Source organism: Acipenser ruthenus, unplaced genomic scaffold, assembly GCF_902713425.1.
Source record: "Acipenser ruthenus unplaced genomic scaffold, fAciRut3.2 maternal haplotype, whole genome shotgun sequence".
Lineage (NCBI taxonomy): Eukaryota > Metazoa > Chordata > Actinopteri > Acipenseriformes > Acipenseridae > Acipenser > Acipenser ruthenus.
This window is the reverse complement of record NW_026708409.1, coordinates 214-20,667: the sequence shown is the minus strand read 5'-3', so window position 1 is coordinate 20,667 and position 20,454 is coordinate 214. Positions and strand designations below refer to the sequence as shown.

The 20,454-nt window shown below is 35.5% G+C and overlaps 1 protein-coding gene and 3 non-coding genes across 4 annotated transcripts; all 4 read right to left on the bottom strand.

Moving 5' to 3' along the window:
- Positions 1 to 663: 663 nt before the first annotated feature.
- trnac-gca (transfer RNA cysteine (anticodon GCA)) lies at positions 664 to 735 on the bottom strand. The gene has a single exon. It is a non-coding gene; the product is annotated as a tRNA-Cys (tRNA).
- Positions 736 to 3,198: 2,463 nt separating this feature from the next.
- On the bottom strand, positions 3,199 to 3,270 carry trnac-gca (transfer RNA cysteine (anticodon GCA)). The gene has a single exon. It is a non-coding gene; the product is annotated as a tRNA-Cys (tRNA).
- A 2,484-nt stretch (positions 3,271 to 5,754) lies between these two features.
- trnac-gca (transfer RNA cysteine (anticodon GCA)) lies at positions 5,755 to 5,826 on the bottom strand. The gene has a single exon. It is a non-coding gene; the product is annotated as a tRNA-Cys (tRNA).
- An 8,307-nt stretch (positions 5,827 to 14,133) lies between these two features.
- LOC131732520 (uncharacterized) lies at positions 14,134 to 19,027 on the bottom strand. The gene is made up of 7 exons (XM_059021090.1): positions 18,935 to 19,027; positions 18,804 to 18,835; positions 18,369 to 18,474; positions 17,771 to 17,954; positions 15,292 to 15,424; positions 15,040 to 15,147; positions 14,134 to 14,580 (listed from the first exon to the last, which is right to left on the bottom strand). Exons 3-7 carry the CDS (start codon positions 18,418 to 18,420, stop codon positions 14,134 to 14,136), a joined length of 924 nt encoding a protein of 307 aa, XP_058877073.1. The 5' UTR covers positions 18,421 to 18,474; positions 18,804 to 18,835; positions 18,935 to 19,027.
- Between the last annotated feature and the right edge of the window lie 1,427 nt (positions 19,028 to 20,454).

Here is a 20,454-nt window from a genome sequence, read left to right as displayed (position 1 = left end):
AAAATAAAACCTGAAAACTTCAAGCCCTACTTGTGTGTGTGTTTGGATTTACTTTTTCCGCAATACTGGTAATATTTAATTTATGCAATATTTAATTTATGCAAACTGCAGTTACTGACAGGCTTGATAATTGAGGCAATACTGAATCTTTCAGTTAATTCTTATGAAAAAATAAATAAAAAATTGGTGTATGCTACAGCCGGTAGATGGTGTCAAGTATTAAAAAAAAAATACTATTTGCAAAATAGTATTTACTAATTTCTATTGATAATATATTTCTGGCAACCTATTTTATGTTTGTATTTTAAATACATTTGGAGACCACTGTTGTCTTTTTAAATATTTTCCGTGACTATGTTGCCATCCTTGGCATTCACTGTTAACCGAAAGGTTTGTGGTTTGAGCTCAAACAGGAACTCTTTTTTATAATAAACTGGCCAGCCAGATTGCCTTCCCAGGCGGCCTTCTCAAGAGAGGCCAAGCTTCTAATTTCTCCAGTTGTAAAGGGTGCGGTGGCCAAGTGGTAAGGTGTTTGGTCCCGTAAATTGAGGATCACGTCTTCAAACCCTGTCTGTACCTTGTTGCTGTCTTTGAAACACTATTTTTTGCTTCTAGCTGAAATAAAAAATGTTAACGTGCATTTTGTATTTTAATTTAGAAAAAAGGGGGCACTCGGATTTGAACCGGGGACCTCTTGACCTGCAGTCAAATGCTCTACCACTGAGCTATACCCCCAACTCACTAGCCTAGTCCAGCTATGCCCTTTTCTGCCAAGCACAACCAACGGTGCCGAGCTGCAGTTTCAGAAATGCAACCTATCAATGGCTAGTTATTTTTTACCTTGTGTCCCGCAGCAATATTTTTCAACAAAACATTCAAGAAGTATTGTATAAGGTCCGTCAAGTAATAGAATAACACGTTGTTATACATGTATCTCTTTGAAAACACTAAGCGAAATAGATAATAATCAGAAAATGCTTAACGTTTTTTATTTCAAGAAATTAAACTAAATACAAAATATAGTGTTGAAAAAAAGAGAGAAGCTTTATGGTTTCTGAAGTACGTTATAACGTTCCCCAAAATGTTCTGAAAACAAGGACACCAAGTCCAAGATGCCACTGTAACACATTTTTTAGTGCATTTTGATTTTATTGGAAGAGAGTCAAATACAGCCAAAAAATGTCTGGTCATGGGGGGAGCATCCCACTGAAAAACACTCGGTCCTTCAAAGGGTTTAGCAAAGGTTGGTTTGCTTGAGCTCACCCTAGAAAAGTGGTTGTTACTTTATTTTTTAATATATTAAATTGAAAGCCACAGCTTGCCTTGTCAGACGTCTTTGACAGATTATTTAAGAAGCACCATGCTTTGCATTCTTATGACAGTCATCATTTTCATTTTACGTATTCTTCATGGTAACAGTGAAGATGCTTTCCAAGTCAATTTCTATAAATATAAGGGGACACTCTGATATTCCTTTTTACATGTTATGTCCGAGATTGGTTAAATGTAATTTTTTATTAAATGTTTCCATTAAGATTCAACTCACAGCACAACAATTTGTTATCTTATGGTGCTGCTACAGTTGTATTGATTTAAAAACTACATACTATTAGCATGTGCCTTGTTTTATGGTTACTCCTTACTCAGCAATGCGACCATAGCTTCACTCTAATATGAACTCCATTGAATGTAAAACAAAGGCCCTGTCCACACTATGCCTTTAAACCGTATTAGTTGCGTTTAAGCCGGCTTAAAAGTGCTAAATACGGTTTGCGTCCACACTACGCAGCATTTAATACCGTACTCGAGACCACCTCAGGAGGTAGTCTCGAGTCCGGTTCTAATTAGATCGCATCAGGTAGTGCGGTTTATCAGAAGTGTGGACGCTGTAATACCAAACTACATGTTTTGTGTATCCTCCAATATCCCCAAATGCTTTGTGGTATGTTTGGCGAAATACTCAGAGCAGGCGCCTGAAGGAGTTGCTATCACTGTACACTCCGCACTAGGTATTCATTTTTATGCTTCAAAAAATCTTTCAGGACATCTCTGTTAAACTAGTGGGGAAAATCGTATTTTTCTTGAATCGTACTTGTACTTGCTAGAACCAAAGTCATTGTATTTATCTTGCTCTTAACCGTATTATTACTTGTACTGTGATCCTTGAAATGTATTTTTGTTTACGACTGTAAGTCGCCCAGGATAAGGGCGGCTGCTAAGAAATAAATAAATAAATAAATAAATAAATAAATAAATAATAATAATAATAATAATAATAATAATAAATAAATAAACAAAAACACAGCGTTAAATTAGGGGACTACAAAAATGAAATACGAGTTAAAAGTAGGATCGGGAATGAACAAATTACGTATTTTGTCAGCTCTGTTTGAAATAAAATTAAGAGGACCAGAATTAGGCTCAGGCAAGATATGAAGGTAAAAACAAAGATTGTTTTGTAATTAACAGCTTTTTCTGAGTTTAATTCTAAAACAGAATCAGCTCAATGTGTTTAAAGGGACTTCACCTGATTAAAAATAAAACCTGAAAACTTCAAGCCCTACTTGTGTGTGTGTTTGGATTTACTTTTTCCGCAATACTGGTAATATTTAATTTATGCAATATTTAATTTATGCAAACTGCAGTTACTGACAAGCTTGATAATTGAGGCAATACTGAATCTTTCAGTTAATTCTTATGAAAAAATAAATAAAAAATTGGTGTATGCTACAGCCGGTAGATGGTGTCAAGTATTAAAAAAAAAATACTATTTGCAAAATAGTATTTACTAATTTCTATTGATAATATATTTCTGGCAACCTATTTTATGTTTGTATTTTAAATACATTTGGAGACCACTGTTGTCTTTTTAAATATTTTCCGTGACTATGTTGCCATCCTTGGCGTTCACTGTTAACCGAAAGGTTTGTGGTTTGAGCTCAAACAGGAACTCTTTTTTATATTAAACTGGCCAGCCAGATTGCCTTCCCAGGCGGCCTTCTCAAGAGAGGCCAAGCTTCTAATTTCTCCAGTTGTAAAGGGTGCGGTGGCCAAGTGGTAAGGTGTTTGGTCCCGTAAATTGAGGATCACGTCTTCAAACCCTGTCTGTACCTTGTTGCTGTCTTTGAAACACTATTTTTTGCTTCTAGCTGAAATAAAACATGTTAACGTGCATTTTGTATTTTAATTTAGAAAAAAAGGAGGCACTCGGATTTGAACCGGGGACCTCTCGATCTGCAGTCAAATGCTCTACCACTGAGCTATACCCCCAACTCGCTAGCCTATTCCAGCTATGCCCTTTTCTGCCAAGCACAACCAACGGTGCCGAGCTGCAGTTTCAGAACTGCAACCTATCAATGGCTAGTTATTTTTTACCTTGTGTCCCGCAGCAATATTTTTCAACAAAACATTCAAGAAGTATTGTATAAGGTCCGTCAAGTAATAGAATAACACGTTGTTATACATGTATCTCTTTGAAAACACTAAGCGAAATAGATAATAATCAGAAAATGCTTAACGTTTTTTATTTCAAGAAATTAAACTAAATACAAAATATAGTGTTGAAAAAAAGAGAGAAGCTTTATGGTTTCTGAAGTACGTTCCCCAAAATGTTCTGAAAACAAGGACACCAAGTCCAAGATGCCACTGTAACACATTTTTTAGTGCATTTTGTTTTTATTGGAAGAGAGTCAAATACAGCCAAAAAATGTCTGGTCATGGGGGGAGCATCCCACTGAAAAACACTCGGTCCTTCAAAGGGTTTAGCAAAGGTTGGTTTGCTTGAGCTCACCCTAGAAAAGTGGTTGTTACTTTATTTTTTAATATATTAAATTGAAAGCCACAGCTTGCCTTGTCAGACGTCTTTGACAGATTATTTAAGAAGCACCATGCTTTGCATTCTTATGACAGTCATCATTTTCATGTTACGTATTCTTCATGGTAACAGTGAAGATGCTTTCCAAGTCAATTTCTATAAATATAAGGGGACACTCTGATATTCCTTTTTACATGTTATGTCCGAGATTGGTTAAATGTAATTTTTTATTAAATGTTTCCATTAAGATTCAACTCACAGCACAACAATTTGTTATCTTATGGTGCTGCTACAGTTGTATTGATTTAAAAACTACATACTATTAGCATGTGCCTTGTTTTATGGTTACTCCTTACTCAGCAATGCGACCATAGCTTCACTCTAATATGAACTCCATTGAATGTAAAACAAAGGCCCTGTCCACACTATGCCTTTAAACCGTATTAGTTGCGTTTAAGCCGGCTTAAAAGTGCTAAATACGGTTTGCGTCCACACTACGCAGCATTTAATACCGTACTCGAGACCACCTCAGGAGGTAGTCTCGAGTCCGGTTCTAATTAGATCGCATCAGGTAGTGCGGTTTATCAGAAGTGTGGACGCTGTAATACCAAACTACATGTTTTGTGTATCCTCCAATATCCCAAAATGCTTTGTGGTATGTTTGGCGAAATACTCAGAGCAGGCGCCCGAAGGAGTTGCTATCACTGTACACTCCGCACTAGGTATTCATTTTTATGCTTCAAAAAATCTTTCAGGACATCTCTGTTAAACTAGTGGGGAAAATCGTATTTTTCTTGAATCGTACTTGTACTTGCTAGAACCAAAGTCATTGTATTTATCTTGCTCTTAACCGTATTATTACTTGTACTGTGATCCTTGAAATGTATTTTTGTTTACGACTGTAAGTCGCCCAGGATAAGGGCGGCTGCTAAGAAATAAATAAATAAATAAATAAATAAATAAATAATTAATTAATTAATAATAATAATAATAATAATAATAATAATAATAATAATAATAATAATAAATAAATAAACAAAAACACAGCGTTAAATTAGGCGACTGCAAAAATGAAATGCGAGTTAAAAGTAGGATCGGGAATGAACAAATTACGTATTTTGTCAGCTCTGTTTGAAATAAAATTAAGAGGACCAGAATTAGGCTCAGGCAAGATATGAAGGTAAAAACAAAGATTGTTTTGTAATTAACAGCTTTTTCTGAGTTTAATTATAAAACAGAATCAGCTCAATTTGTTTAAAGGGACTTCACCTGATTAAAAATAAAACCTGAAAACTTCAAGCCCTACTTGTGTGTGTGTTCGGATTTACTTTTTCCGCAATACTGGTAATATTTAATTTATGCAATATTTAATTTATGCAAACTGCAGTTACTGACAGGCTTGATAATTGAGGCAATACTGAATCTTTCAGTTAATTCTTATGAAAAAATAAATAAAAAATTGGTGTATGCTACAGCCGGTAGATGGTGTCAAGTATTAAAAAAAAAATACTATTTGCAAAATAGTATTTACTAATTTCTATTGATAATATATTTCTGGCAACCTATTTTATGTTTGTATTTTAAATACATTTGGAGACCACTGTTGTCTTTTTAAATATTTTCCGTGACTATGTTGCCATCCTTGGCGTTCACTGTTAACCAAAAGGTTTGTGGTTTGAGCTCAAACAGGAACTCTTTTTTATATTAAACTGGCCAGCCAGATTGCCTTCCCAGGCGGCCTTCTCAAGAGAGGCCAAGCTTCTAATTTCTCCAGTTGTAAAGGGTGCGGTGGCCAAGTGGTAAGGTGTTTGGTCCCGTAAATTGAGGATCACGTCTTCAAACTCTGTCTGTACCTTGTTGCTGTCTTTGAAACACTATTTTTTGCTTCTAGCTGAAATAAAAAATGTTAACGTGCATTTTGTATTTTAATTTAGAAAAAAAGGGGGCACTCGGATTTGAACCGGGGACCTCTTGATCTGCAGTCAAATGCTCTACCACTGAGCTATACCCCCAACTCACTAGCCTATTCCAGGTATGCCCTTTTCTGCCAAGCACAACCAACGGTGCCGAGCTGCAGTTTCAGAAATGCAACCTATCAATGGCTAGTTATTTTTTACCTTGTGTCCCGCAGCAATATTTTTCAACAAAACATTCAAGAAGTATTGTATAAGGTCCGTCAAGTAATAGAATAACACGTTGTTATACATGTATCTCTTTGAAAACACTAAGCGAAATAGATAATAATCAGAAAATGCTTAACGTTTTTTATTTCAAGAAATTAAACTAAATACAAAATATAGTGTTGAAAAAAAGAGAGAAGCTTTATGGTTTCTGAAGTACGTTATAACGTTCCCCAAAATGTTCTGAAAACAAGGACACCAAGTCCAAGATGCCACTGTAACACATTTTTTAGTGCATTTTGTTTTTATTGGAAGAGAGTCAAATACAGCCAAAAAATGTCTGGTCATGGGGGGAGCATCCCACTGAAAAACACTCGGTCCTTCAAAGGGTTTAGCAAAGGTTGGTTTGCTTGAGCTCACCTAGAAAAGTGGTTGTTACTTTATTTTTTAATATATTAAATTGAAAGCCACAGCTTGCCTTGTCAGACGTCTTTGACAGATTATTTAAGAAGCGCCATGCTTTGCATTCTTATGACAGTCATCATTTTCATGTTACGTATTCTTCATGGTAACAGTGAAGATGCTTTCCAAGTCAATTTCTATAAATATAAGGGGACACTCTGATATTCCTTTTTACATGTTATGTCCGAGATTGGTTAAATGTAATTTTTTATTAAATGTTTCCATTAAGATTCAACTCACAGCACAACAATTTGTTATCTTATGGTGCTGCTACAGTTGTATTGATTTAAAAACTACATACTATTAGCATGTGCCTTGTTTTATGGTTACTCCTTACTCAGCAATGCGACCATAGCTTCACTCTAATATGAACTCCATTGAATGTAAAACAAAGGCCCTGTCCACACTATGCCTTTAAACCGTATTAGTTGCGTTTAAGCCGGCTTAAAAGTGCTAAATACGGTTTGCGTCCACACTACGCAGCATTTAATATCGTACTCGAGACCACCTCAGGAGGTAGTCTCGAGTCCGGTTCTAATTAGATCGCATCAGGTAGTGTGGTTTATCAGAAGTGTGGACGCTGTAATAAAAAAACTACATGTTTTGTGTATCCTCCAATATCCCAAAATGCTTTCTGGTATGTTTGGCGAAATACTCAGAGCAGGCACCCGAAGGAGTTGCTATCACTGTACACTCCGCACTAGGTATTCATTTTTATGCTTCAAAAAATCTTTCAGGACATCTCTGTTAAACTAGTGGGGAAAATCGTATTTTTCTTGAATCGTACTTGTACTTGCTAGAACCAAAGTCATTGTATTTATCTTGCTCTTAACCGTATTATTACTTCTACTGTGATCCTTGAAATGTATTTTTGTTTACGACTGTAAGTCGCCCTGGATAAGGGCGGCTGCTAAGAAATAAATAAATAAATAAATAAATAAATAATAATAATAATAATAATAATAATAATAATAATAATAATAATAATAAGTAAACAAAACACAGCGTTAAATTAGGCGACTGCAAAAATGAAATGCGAGTTAAAAGTAGGATCGGGAATGAACAAATTACGTAATTTGTCAGCTCTGTTTGAAATAAAATTAAGAGGACCAGAATTAGGCTCAGGCAAGATATGAAGGTAAAAACAAAGATTGTTTTGTAATTAATAGCTTTTTCTGAGTTTAATTATAAAACAGAATCAGCTCAATTTGTTTAAAGGGACTTCACCTGATTAAAAATAAAAGCTGAAAACTTCAAGCCCTACTTGTGTGTGTGTTCGGATTTACTTTTTCCGCAATACTGGTAATATTTAATTTATGCAATATTTAATTTATGCAAACTGCAGTTACTAACAGGCTTGATAATTGAGGCAATACTGAATCTTTCAGTTAATTCTTATGAAAAAATAAATAAAAAATTGGTGTATGCTACAGCCGGTAGATGGTGTCAAGTATTAAAAAAAAAACACTATTTGCAAAATAGTATTTACTAATTTCTATTGATAATATATTTCTGGCAACCTATTTTATGTTTGTATTTTAAATACATTTGGAGACCACTGTTGTCTTTTTAAATATTTTCCGTGACTATGTTGCCATCCTTGGCGTACGGAGTCCATTTTAGGACATCCTCAGACCTTACCCCTCCTCAAGTCAATCCTCACCCCTCCTCAAGTCAATCCTCACCCCTCCTCGAGTCAATCCTCATCCCTCCTCGAGTCAATCGTCAGACATCAGACCTCACCCCTCCTCGAGTCAATCGTCAGACCTCCTCGAGTCAATCGTCACCCCTCCTCGAGTCAATCGTCAGACCTCCTCGAGTCAATCGTCTCCCCTCCTCGAGTCAATCGTCAGACCTCCTTGAGTTAATCGTCAGACCTCCTCGAGTCAATCCTCACCCCTCCTCGAGTCAATCGTCAGACATCAGACCTCACCCCTCCTCGAGTCAATCGTCAGACCTCCTCGAGTCAATCGTCACCCCTCCTCGAGTTAATCGTCAGACCTCCTCGAGTCAATCCTCACCCCTCCTCGAGTCAATCCTCACCCCTCCTCGAGTCAATCGTCAGACCACTTCAAGCCATACTATCCCCTCCCCCTTTTTACGGTTACTGGAATAGCTGGACAGAAGTTTAGCAGTGCAGTTTTACTTGCTCGAGAGACCGGTGAGTACTAGAACAATTTAAAAAAAATAAATAAAAAATACACAAATTAAATAGGCCTATATTAATATACGTACACAAACGTACCTTAATAGGACAGCGTGAGTTAGTGCAGTTCAATGTGTTGTACGTTAATTTGAAAATACGTTAAAGAAACTACGTATATTTTTTCACATTTTTTAATTACTTTTATAATATAGGTTGCTGGTGTTTTGCAGTGTTGAAAATCAGACGATGGAAAACCAGAACCGTATCCTTTAAATGAAAACATACACCAATAACTCATATTTTTCTAAGTAACATGCACACTTACCGTTTTATTTGCTTTATTTTAATTTTAAAAGTTGTTTATGTGTTAATGTAAATATTCGTGAAAATAATGTGTTAATAAGTAAGCTAAAGATAATTGAATGTCCGAATTACTGAATTGATAGTAGCTAGCTACATATAAAGTAATATAATAAAATACAATAAAAACATTAGATTTGGTTGCAATTATGTTATTTTCGAATAATTCAAAATTACATTTACATTAACCTCATAAAATAAAGTGTATTCGATTTATTTAAATTACGGCAATCTTCACTATCACCGTACTTCATTTCAACTAATCCTGAAACTCTTTAATGATGGGTACACCCAAAAAGAGATCGTGAGAATGCTTGAAGCCCGTGGTCACAAAATGTCGTAAGTTATTTATATTTCTCATCTTACTTTTGTGCATAATATATTAATTAACTCTTTTATATATTTGAGTTATCAACAAGGTTTTTGAAAGGACATTTATACTACAAACTAAGATTAACACTTAAGTTTGTGATCGGTCATATGATTTGTATCAACACACGTTTATTTATATACAGTTTACCATCTCATTTTGATATAACAGGTTAGTGAAAATACAGTATGTTTGTTTTAAGTAAATACAGTTAATACTACAGTGCAAACTTTCACCTACCACTAATCAATAATCATTCACCTTCAACAAAAAAAATAATAAAATGTAATCTTTAATATTTCAACACTCCCCCTAAGGTTAATATGTCAGTTACAATCTTCTTCTGTTTCACCTATGTAATTAATGCCAACCTTAAGTTATGTTTACTGTTTTAAGTGAAAGGCATCTGAGAAGAATTCTTAAAGCACTGGGATTGAGGCGAAGAAGTGATCACAGACCACTGCATGCAATACGTCAGGCTATAGAGGTATTCAATAGATTTCCTAGCTATCCCTTTGTAATAAAAACAACCTTTAAACTGTGATTTACCAAACAAATTATTTTAATTGTATGTGTCTGTGTGTATATATATAGTGTGGATCTTGGGGAGGCCTTCATCCAGCAGTGGATTGAAAAAGGCTGAAGATGATGATGATGATATATAATGTAATTTCACTCTATATTCCAGAATGAACTTAAACATTGGTCACCAGCCAAAGGTATTCGAGCAATGCACAGGAGAATAAGGGACGGAATGGGTCTCCGGCCTTGCTACAGGTATTTATCATTTTCTGTACATTAATAGATAGCTCCCTGATAAATACTTACGTTGGGATCTTTTTGTTATTTTTCCTTTTGACACCTTTGTTTCATAAGGTATTTTTCTTAGTTTGTTTTTTTTACACATAATGGTACTTATTCAATTATGTCTCAAAAGAGTTTGATTTCTTTGCTTTAGATATAATTAATGAAGAATGAAGCAAACATTATGAAACACACACAGACACACATATATACACATACATATATGCGCGCCATATATGTACATACATTGCCCTAACAAAATATTTGATGGTACGAAATATTAGAGAATACCCGTAATAGCGGGTAGGACTACCTCCAGCTGCAATTACAGCTGTTAGGGGTATTCTCTAATATGTCGTAGTCTCTAATATTTAGTTAGGGCACTGTATAATGTATATAAATAACCTTATTTTTATAGAGATGATGTCCATGAATTCATGAGAGAGCTGGATGGTAGCGGTCTTGTGAGACGTCGTGCAGGGAGAAAAAGAATAGAAAGGAGGAATTACTTTAGTCACGGACCCAATGACAGCTGGCATATAGATGGTAAGTACTGAGTATCATATTATAAGTAGGGTATATAACAAAGAAGCTAAAAGAACATTGAATCAATTTTTTTGTATTCATGTTGCAGGAAATGATAAACTAAGGTTTTATGGAATTTGGATTCACATTTGCATTGATGGGTATGTGAAAATAATAAATATACATGTAGATCAAAGACAGAAGTGCTTTGACAATGAGTACAACAAAATCAGCTTTAAAACACATGCTGTAAAATAACTTTTTTCATTTTGTTGTCTCTATATGATTTTCTATCTCTACCTTTATTTAAACATTAATGTAACCACTTATATGTTTTAAATCTTTGATAAAAATCTTTTGTATGTATCCATCCATGCATCTATCTATAATCTATCAATCTATCTTTATGTAACTTATGTTTTTTTAACTCTTTATACAAATAGGTTTTCTCGGTATCTGATCTGGATTAAAGCAGGAACCTCAAACCGTAAACAGAACTTTATTGCAAGATATTTTCTGGATGCAGTTTCAGCGTTAAATGGTTTGTATTACATTAAGGCCTAATAGCTTCATAAAAGACAGACAATAAGCTCATTTGCTGATCACAGATAAATGTAATCTTATTTGTGTGGCTGTTCTTTCATTAATTATGAAAAAGTGTATGATAAAAGAAACAAACACCAAAATAACATGTTAAAAATATAAATTATTTTGATTAAAGGAAAAAAATATTGAAAGGTGTAACATACAGCATAAGGGTTAAAAATGTCCAACATTGTAGTTCTTAGCAATACCTTTCTTATATAACTTTTAAAATGCTTTAACTTGTTTTGAAGGTTGCCCCAGGCTCATGAGAGCAGACAGAGGGCAGGAGAACACCACAGTGGCACTCATGCAGATGGCATTCAGATACCGACATGAAGATTCATTATCAGGTGCAAACAGCTTTCGATTTGGAAAGTCTGTTCATAATCAGGCAAGTTTTTTTTTTTTTTTGAGAATAAAAATTTAAGAAAAAAAATTACAAATAGAAGGGAAAATACAATTAAGAAGATAGAAAAAAATACAATTAAGATAGAAATGTTTTTGTTAGCAACATGTTGTTGCTTCAAAGTCATAATTTGTAATTTAGTTTATATTCACTATTGACTAGATCAAATACAGGTACAGGTTGTCCAACTGTATAAATTGTAAACAAATTATGCATTTTAAAGAGCTGTATTGAGGGCACGCTCACAGGAAAGCTTAGAGAGCGGCATTTGAAAGACCCCAACCTCGTCTTTCTATAGATACACAGCATGTAGGGTTGTCTTTTACAATGCCGTCGGCATGTTCAATAACATGGAGGCGGCCCTAATAATGTTAAACCTTTTCATACAGAGGGCTGAGTGCTTCAATTGTGCCTTAAAAAAGTCCTGGATAAACAAATGGCAGAACCATTTTGAGGTACACATTTCAATTGTATAATGTATTATACCATGTTTTATTCAAGGGCCCTAATACATGGTACTTGTAAGAGTATATTTTGTTATTTTACTAGTTGTTTTAATGCGTTAGTCATACATTACCAGCTGTCCTATCCCCCCATCCCCATTTTTTTAGTAAGAAACTGTCTTTGCATAAATGCAAAATCAGATTTATTGTTATTACTATTAATATTATTAAGTTTTATGGCACTTTATTTTCTTAAATAGGCCATGGTGCTGTCTGAGATACTTGATCTGCAAAATCCAATTCATATGTAAGTATTTTCTTTGTTTAATATTCATGCCTTATTTTGAAAATTACAAATGTAATGTTTAAATGCCTCACACTGAACGTTGACAAAAAATATATATATATATCGTGACAGCAACCAGCTTTTGCAATTTTAGATCTTTCCATGACCAATTTAGGGATATTGACATTATATATATTTATTTATATATATATATATATATATATATATATATATATATATATATATAAAGGTAATGGTATGTGAAAACATTTTAAAGTGTATATTTTATTAATAAGTATCTTTAACAGCCATTGCTTACAGTTTTCCTACCTTTCTCTGATCCAAAATGAACTGACTGTAGAACAAAAGGAATGGAACCGACACAAAATCAGGAAACAGAATAATGCTGCAGGTCCCTTCGGGAAACCAGAGGTCTTGTACATTGCACCACCCACAGGTACTTTTTAGATGCATTGTATATACCGTAGTAAATATTGTTGTAGTTTTAAACAATAAAGAATATAATTTAACATTGAATTAATTGTTATGGTTGTAATAAGAAACAATCTGTGGTTGAAGTTAGAACTGTCTTAAAAATGATATAATGCTATTGATTTGTTTAGTGGTAACTAACAAGTGCATTGTCATTAACTAGATTGTTATTTGAACATAAGCAGGAAACAAGAATGCTTCAATTTACTTAGAAAGTGATTGTTTATGTGTTTACTGCAGATTACCATTAACTTTATTATTTGGAAATTAGGAACACTACCATTAAATGCCATTCACATTGTTTTTTTTTTCTCTAGGCACAACAAACATGCTGTGTTCTGTTGATGATGACCTTCTCACGTATGCTGATCGATTCACATGCACTGAAGAAGAGCCATTGTCTGTTGCGAATGCTGCATTTAGGCAGATTTGTGAGTCAGTGCTTGAGCATGCAAACTACCGTGGGCGTTCAACAGTTGAAGAAGCCACAGCTTCTTATATGTTGTTGAGCACAAGAATAGTGTTGGCTGTAGAAAACTTAAATAGACCAGCTCCATTAACATTTTCTGAAGCATGTGCATGCTATGACAGACTTGCCCTGGAGGGATGGAATTAATGTTAAGCATTATGTCCAGCCAATGTAAGCCATTCATACCTGACTTTTTTTTTTTTTTTTAATTAAGTTCATGAACAGACCATTTGTTTCATAAATGGTTCACTTTTCTCTACTGCACAAACTACAACTTCTTCGCTCTGTATTGACTTTGAAAGGTGCTTTAAGACAACTGTGTAAGACCGGCAGCTGTATAAATGAATGTCCTCCGAGATTGTGAGCTCCCACTATTTCTAGTAAATAAAGAAAACATCACAAGTCATTTCCCTTGTTCAACAGATTCATTTATTTTTGTATAAGATAACTTGTATTCCGCGTTTTACAATTTTGTTGGATGTAAGTAAATACTTCCAGAACAAAATACAGCTTGATTAAATATTCCATATACATTTCAAATTCTGTTCAAATTATTTGCAAAAGTTTTATTCAAAAAAACACAAATTTCTTAAACAACTCAAGAATCCTTAATGTTTAAAACTTTTTTTTTCATTATCCTGTAGATTAAAGAGAAAGTATCAGGGTTTTTAAAAAACAGAGTTATCACTCCCCACGTTGCTACAGCTGTTAACACACCTGCAACTTTAACCTTCATTGTTAACATTCTGACAAGAACTATGTAGTGGAGAGCATGAACAAAAAAAACCCACTAAAAGTAAGTTACCATTGTTTTCATAGGTAGTGCAGAATGTAAAGGGACCGTTATCAAATTACCACTTAAAACCATAACGTTGCTCTAAATTGATGATGTCTAAACCCTTAAAGATTTGAACAACCTCAGAAACAGGAGGTCGAAGATCAGAACTGTAGTTCAGACAGGGGCAAACAATTGTTTTCTGGGGAGAGTTAAGGCTAGATAGGCCATGGGGCACGGCCTCTGTCAAAAGCAGCCTACTAAGCTCTCTGCAGTTGTTTACATTCCACGGATAACAGCCAGTAAAGAGCTCTAGGAACGTTGCACCCAAAGACCACACATCAGATTTCACGCTTGGCTGCATGAAGTTGATCATGCATTCAGGCGCCATGTACAGGGCTGTTCCACCCTGAGGACCTGCTACCTGTGCAACAGTTCTGCTTCCAAGTCTTAGAGACACCGAATCTCGAACATTAGCAAGCCCCCAGTCTGTAAGAAGTGCCTTCTTTGAACGTTGCTCTACCTACAAAACATATGTACAGCATGTCAGAAGTTAAGGTTACATTACTACTGAACTGTTAGATAATCTGGGTTAATACACGCACATTATTTAAAAGGTGCAAAGATGTGTTAAGTCTAACTTTACAAGTAAAACATGTATACAAAAAATAAATAGGCACATAAATAGTTAGCGAGAACCATAATCAATATTTTAAAGGCGTATACCGTTTATTTATTGAATATATTGCACCTTTTTATGCTGATCAGAATCAATACACTTTAGTAGTCCAGCCTTTTGAGATGGTGCTCACCATGAAATGGTAGTCGGCAAATTATATATGTAACAATTTTACCAGGGCAAAATTTCAAAATGGGACGCATCTCTCATTATTATTTTTTTCAGCAGATGTGATACTGACAGTGCCTACTGACGTTTTATTATACATTTTTAATATTTGCTATTAAATCAATGAACACTTGCCAGAATATTTGCTGGTTTGATATCCTGATGTATTATATTCTTTGAATGAATGTACTCAACAGCAAGAGCTACTTCCAGTCCAATGTAGCATTGCTCTTCTTCATTCAACTGAAGGGGAAAAATAAAACATCATGAATACTTTTCTTGCATTATAGTATAGTACCTATAACATGTAGAGGGAGTTCAAGATTAAATTAATATAAATTGTGTCAGATAAAAATTAGGGTTGCTGAGAACTGTATGATAAAATACCTTGAAATTGGCATCATCTCCATGAAGCACTTTCTCTAAACTTGCTCCATGGATGTATTCATTTGCAATGAGAATTGCTCTATCAGTCTTAGAAACAGCCATCACCCTGGCTATGTGAGGATGGGAAAGCCTTCTGTAAGAGAAAAATTAAACCCACCAGACAAAAGTTGAACTTGCATGTTGTCAGAGTAAAAAAAAAAAATAATAATAAAATAGGAATCATAAGATGCAGACCCCACCTCCTTGCCTGCCACATTGATTTCTGGCATGACCTTGAAGTTTCTAGGATCATATCCTGTGTGGTGATTCTTTCATGGTGAGTCCATATACAGTACTGTGCAAAAGTTTTAGGCAGGTGTGAAAAAATGCTGTAAAGTAAGAATGCTTTCAAAAATAGACATGTTAATAGTTTATATTTATCAATTAACAAAATGCAAAGTGAGTGAACAGAAGAAAAATCTACATCAAATCAATATTTGGTGTGACCACCCTTTGCCTTCAAAACAGCATCAATTCTTCTAGGTACATTTGCACACAGTTTTTGAAGGAACTCGGCAGGTAGGTTGGCCCAAACATCTTGGAGAACTAACCACAGTTCTTCTGTGGATTTAGGCAGCCTCAGTTGCTTCTCTCTCTTCATGTAATCCCAGGCAGACTCGATGATGTTGAGATCAGGGCTCTGTGGGGGCCATACCATCACTTCCAGGACTCCTTGTTCTTCTTTACGCTGAAGATAGTTCTTAATGACTTTCGCTGTATGTTGGGGTCGTTGTCATGCTGCAGAATAAATTTGGGGCCAATCAGATGCCTCCCTGATGGTATTGCATGATGGATAAGTATCTGCCTGTACTTCTCAGCATTGAGGAGACCATTAATTCTGACCAAATCCCCAACTCCATTTGCAGAAATGCAGCCCCAAACTTGCAAGGAACCTCCACCATGCTTCACTGTTGCCTGCAGACACTCATTCGTGTACCGCTCTCCAGCCCTTCGGCGAACAAACTGCCTTCTGCTACAGCCAAATATTTCAAATTTTGACTCATCAGTCCAGAGCACCTGCTGCCATTTTTCTGCACCCCAGTTCCTGTGTTTTCATGCATAGTTGAGTCGCTTGGCCTTGTTTCCACGTCGGAGGTATGGCTTTTTGGCCGCAAGTCTTCCATGAAGGCCACTTCTGACCAGACTTCTCCGGACAGTAGATGGGTGTACCAGGGTCCCACTGTTTTCTGCCAATTCTGAGCTGATGGCACTGCTGGACATCTTCCGATTGCGAAGGGAAGTAAGCATGATGTGTCTTTCATCTGCTGCAGTAAGTTTCCTTGGCCGACCACTGTGTCTACGGTCCTCAACGTTGCCCGTTTCTTTGTGCTTCTTCAAAAGAGCTTGGACAGTACATCTGGAAACCCCTGTCTGCCTTGAAATTTCTGCCTGGGAGAGACCTTGCTGATGCAGTATAACTACCTTGTGTCTTGTTGCTGTGCTCAGTCTTGCCATGGTGTATGACTTTTGACAGTAAACTGTCTTCAGCAACCTCACCTTGTTAGCTGAGTTTGGCTGTTCCTCACCCAGTTTTATTCCTCCTACACAGCTGTTTCTGTTTCAGTTAATGATTGTGTTTCAACCTACATATTGAATTGATGATCATTAGCACCTGTTTGGTATAATTGTTTACTCATACACCTGACTATAAGCCTACAAAATCCCTGACTGTGCGCAAGTGTACCTAGAAGAATTGATGCTGTTTTGAAGGCAAAGGGTGGTCACACCAAATATGGATTTGATTTAGATTTTTCTTCTGTTCACTCACTTTGCATTTAGTTAATTGATAAATATAATCTATTAACATGTCTATTTTTGAAAGCATTCTTACTTTACAGCATTTTTTCACACCTGCCTAAAACTTTTGCACAGTACTGTATACAAAATGAAACGGTCTGGATCTTTGGTCTAATTTTAAGATACTGGGCCATCAGAAGAGTTAATTTGCCCTACAATTTATTATTATTATTTATTTCTTAGCAGACGCCCTTATCCAGAGCGACTTACAATTGTTATAAGATATCACATTATTTCTACATACAATTACCCATTTATACAGTTGGGTTTTTACTGGAGCAATCTAGGTAAAGTACCTTGCTCAAGGGTACAGCAGCAGTGTCCTCCACCGGGGATTGAACCCACAACCCTCCATTCAAGAGTCCAAAGCCCTAACCACTACTCCACACTGCTGTCCTAATTTAACATGTGGAAGTGGTTTCTATGACATTACTACAATATTAGATATCGTCACCACAAATTAATCTGTTGTTCCCTAGCACACTAACCATCCCACCAAATTTAAATCAAATCCATTAAATGGTTTGAGCTATTTTGTTTACTAATACTAATAACTTAATACTACATCCTACAGTCTCCTGTAGGCAGGGTAAAAATAATTAAACAAAGCCTTATGAGAAAAGAAATAGGAGGCCATACTCACGTGCAGACGAGAATCTCATGTGTTATGTCATTCAGAGATCCTTGAATGGGGATTTTTTTAATGGCAGCAACTGTCCCCTGGTAGGATCCCCTGTACACAGTTCCAAAGTTACCACTACCAATCACATAGTCTTCATAGACTTTAATTTGCTCTTCACCTACATAGGGAAGCCTAGGCATGTAAACTGAAAGACAAAAATCAAGAACGGTTTCTCAGATCAAAGTTAATTTGCTTGCAGTTACAAGATATCTTACTTAAACTGATCACCAATTATGCTTCTAAAACAATAAAAGGTAAAAGGAATACTTTAGGTCAGGGGTGCCCAATCCTGGTCCTGGAGGGCCGATGTCCCTCCTGGCTTTTGTTGCAACTGTGCCCTAAATTACTTAATTGGACCAATCAAGCCCTTATTAGAAGCTTAATTGGTCCAATTAATCAATTTAGTGTACAGTTTGAACAAAAACCAGGAGGGCATCGGCCCTCCAGGACCAGGATTGGGCACCCCTGCTTTAGGTAATGGATTATACTTAATGTTTAAGTAATTGATGTATGTTACAATACATACAATTAAAATCTCTGGAAGATTTACTGTACATACGAGAATTAATATCCAGTTCTGTTGCACTGCTGGAAGGTTGAGGCTGTAGCATCTGGTTGGGTACTGCAGAAGCAGCTTCAGCTCCCTTTGGTCGATCAGGAGCAATCTGGTGGTTTAATAAAGACAAATTAAATGTTACAATACGAGAAAGGTATCTAGAAACAAAAAAGTCAAACACACAGACTACTCTATAGTCAAGTCTTATTGCTTTCAAAGAAGTAGCATACATTTTATTTTTTTTAAACAACTCTATTGCAGTAGATTAACTTTCTGGATGAAACTGAAATCATAATGTGATATTACAGGAAGATTCAGAAATGCAGATATGCAAGATAAATTACATGAAGCTCAGTTTTAATAAGATTTTTTTTTAAAAAGATGTATTTATTAGTAGATCATGTTTAATTTCAAATATATTGCTACCATTGAACATACCTCACAGAGACTTTCAGAAAACGTCAGATCTTCTGAAATAATAAATTAAAACAATTAAGTCTGGACAAAAGAAATGCATATATATATTAGACACACACACACTATATTCAATGTAGTACAAAGTGTCTTACCAAATTGGACGTCTTCACAATCCACAACCTATAAATGAAATGTTCGTAAAAGAAAATATCCATGATTATGAGAATAAAGATGTAAATTTCATGTTTCTGGTAAATTACTAAAAGATCAATATCCACTGCTGGCACTATTCAGGAATGGAATAATTGTTGTCTTGATACAATGATTAAAATGTGTGTTTTGAAGAAATGCAATACTTGCCTCTTCCACATAGTTTGTTTTGCGGTTCCTTTTTTGTTCTGCAATATACCAGTAAATAAATCTGTCACACCACATTCAACTAATACATAAAAGTACATTATTTAGTGGGGGGGGGGTTGTTTGTTTGTTTTTTTACCTGCAATTGAGTGTTCCAAACCGCTAACTTCTTCCTAGAATAAAGAATAAAAATTATATTGGACCAAAATATTAAATGTATCCTAACGTGATTATGCTCACCACATCATAATGTATTCACAAAGGTAGATAGTAATGTCAATGCTTGAAGATAATTTTCGAATAAATGTATAAATGTTACGATGACAGCTTTGTAGTGCTGACGATGGACTATTCTGTAGTCCTGTCAGGTCTTGTATCAGGGATGCACAACTCCAGTCCTGGAGAGCCACAGTGTTTTTAGATTTGCATTCCAACTGAACGCTACTACCTAATTCATCTTATCATTGGCTTGACAAACTGAAAACTTTTTCCCGATTCATAAATTATTGGTTTAAACAAACTTATAAAATCTACTCTGGGACCAAGATTGGACACCCATGTCCTATAAACAACAGTACCAAAATATCTTTACTGTCTTCCCTACCATTTCTTCAGTCTCATAGCTCTCCCTGCTCTGGTCACTGTCTGCCTCTACAAAAATAACAATTGACGACATATGAATGTATAGGTGTGGATTTGGTTTGTATATCGAAGATAGGCACATATGTAATATACAAATTGGACAAACTACTGAGACCACATGCACATTTTAGTATAATGAATTTAGAAGAATTAACAAGCGCAATTACTTATTTTCTGTTAATTATAAAGTTTAGGTACCTATGGGTCTGCGTCCAATGTAGAAGGTTTTTTTTCCAGACATCCTTAATCTCACTAAGGCTTGCATGTTCCTTTTCAAAATCCTCTATAGGCCACCGAGTACCATCCGCATGGCAAAGAGTGAATGTTCCTTCTTTCATTTGTGGATTATTCCACAAGGCTTCTTTAGCCATTAGAATGATGTCGTTGTACCCATCAGTCTCTTGCATCAGAAGTCTGGGAGGCTCTTCTTCCATGATGACCTTGATGTACTTTCCCCCCCCGGTTTTTTGTTCGTCCTTTCCACTCCATAGGTCTAACCCTAACCTCTAGTACTTTTCTTTCTTCCTTTTTTAAAGGATATTGTTTCTTTTTTATTGGTAGACTTTTGCTGTGTAGTGCCTTTTTCATTTCTGCAAAGACACTTGCTGCATCTGTAAAATATTTGTGATTTAGAGGGGGAATACATTGTAAATGTAATAGTTTAACACCTGAC

Bases quoted from the DNA above. Each gene is read 5' to 3' on its own strand.
- LOC131732520 (XM_059021090.1), bottom strand. From the start codon at position 18,420: ATGCTACAGCCTCAACCTTCCAGCAGTGCAACAGAACTGGATATTAAT. The intron at 17,955-18,368 runs GTATGTACAGTA...TTTGTCTTTCAG, and splicing joins AGAACTGGATATTAATTCTC to TTTACATGCCTAGGCTTCCC. The intron at 14,581-15,039 runs GCAAGTGTTCAT...TATGTTTTGTAG, and splicing joins TCAAACCAGCAAATATTCTG to GTAGAGCAACGTTCAAAGAA.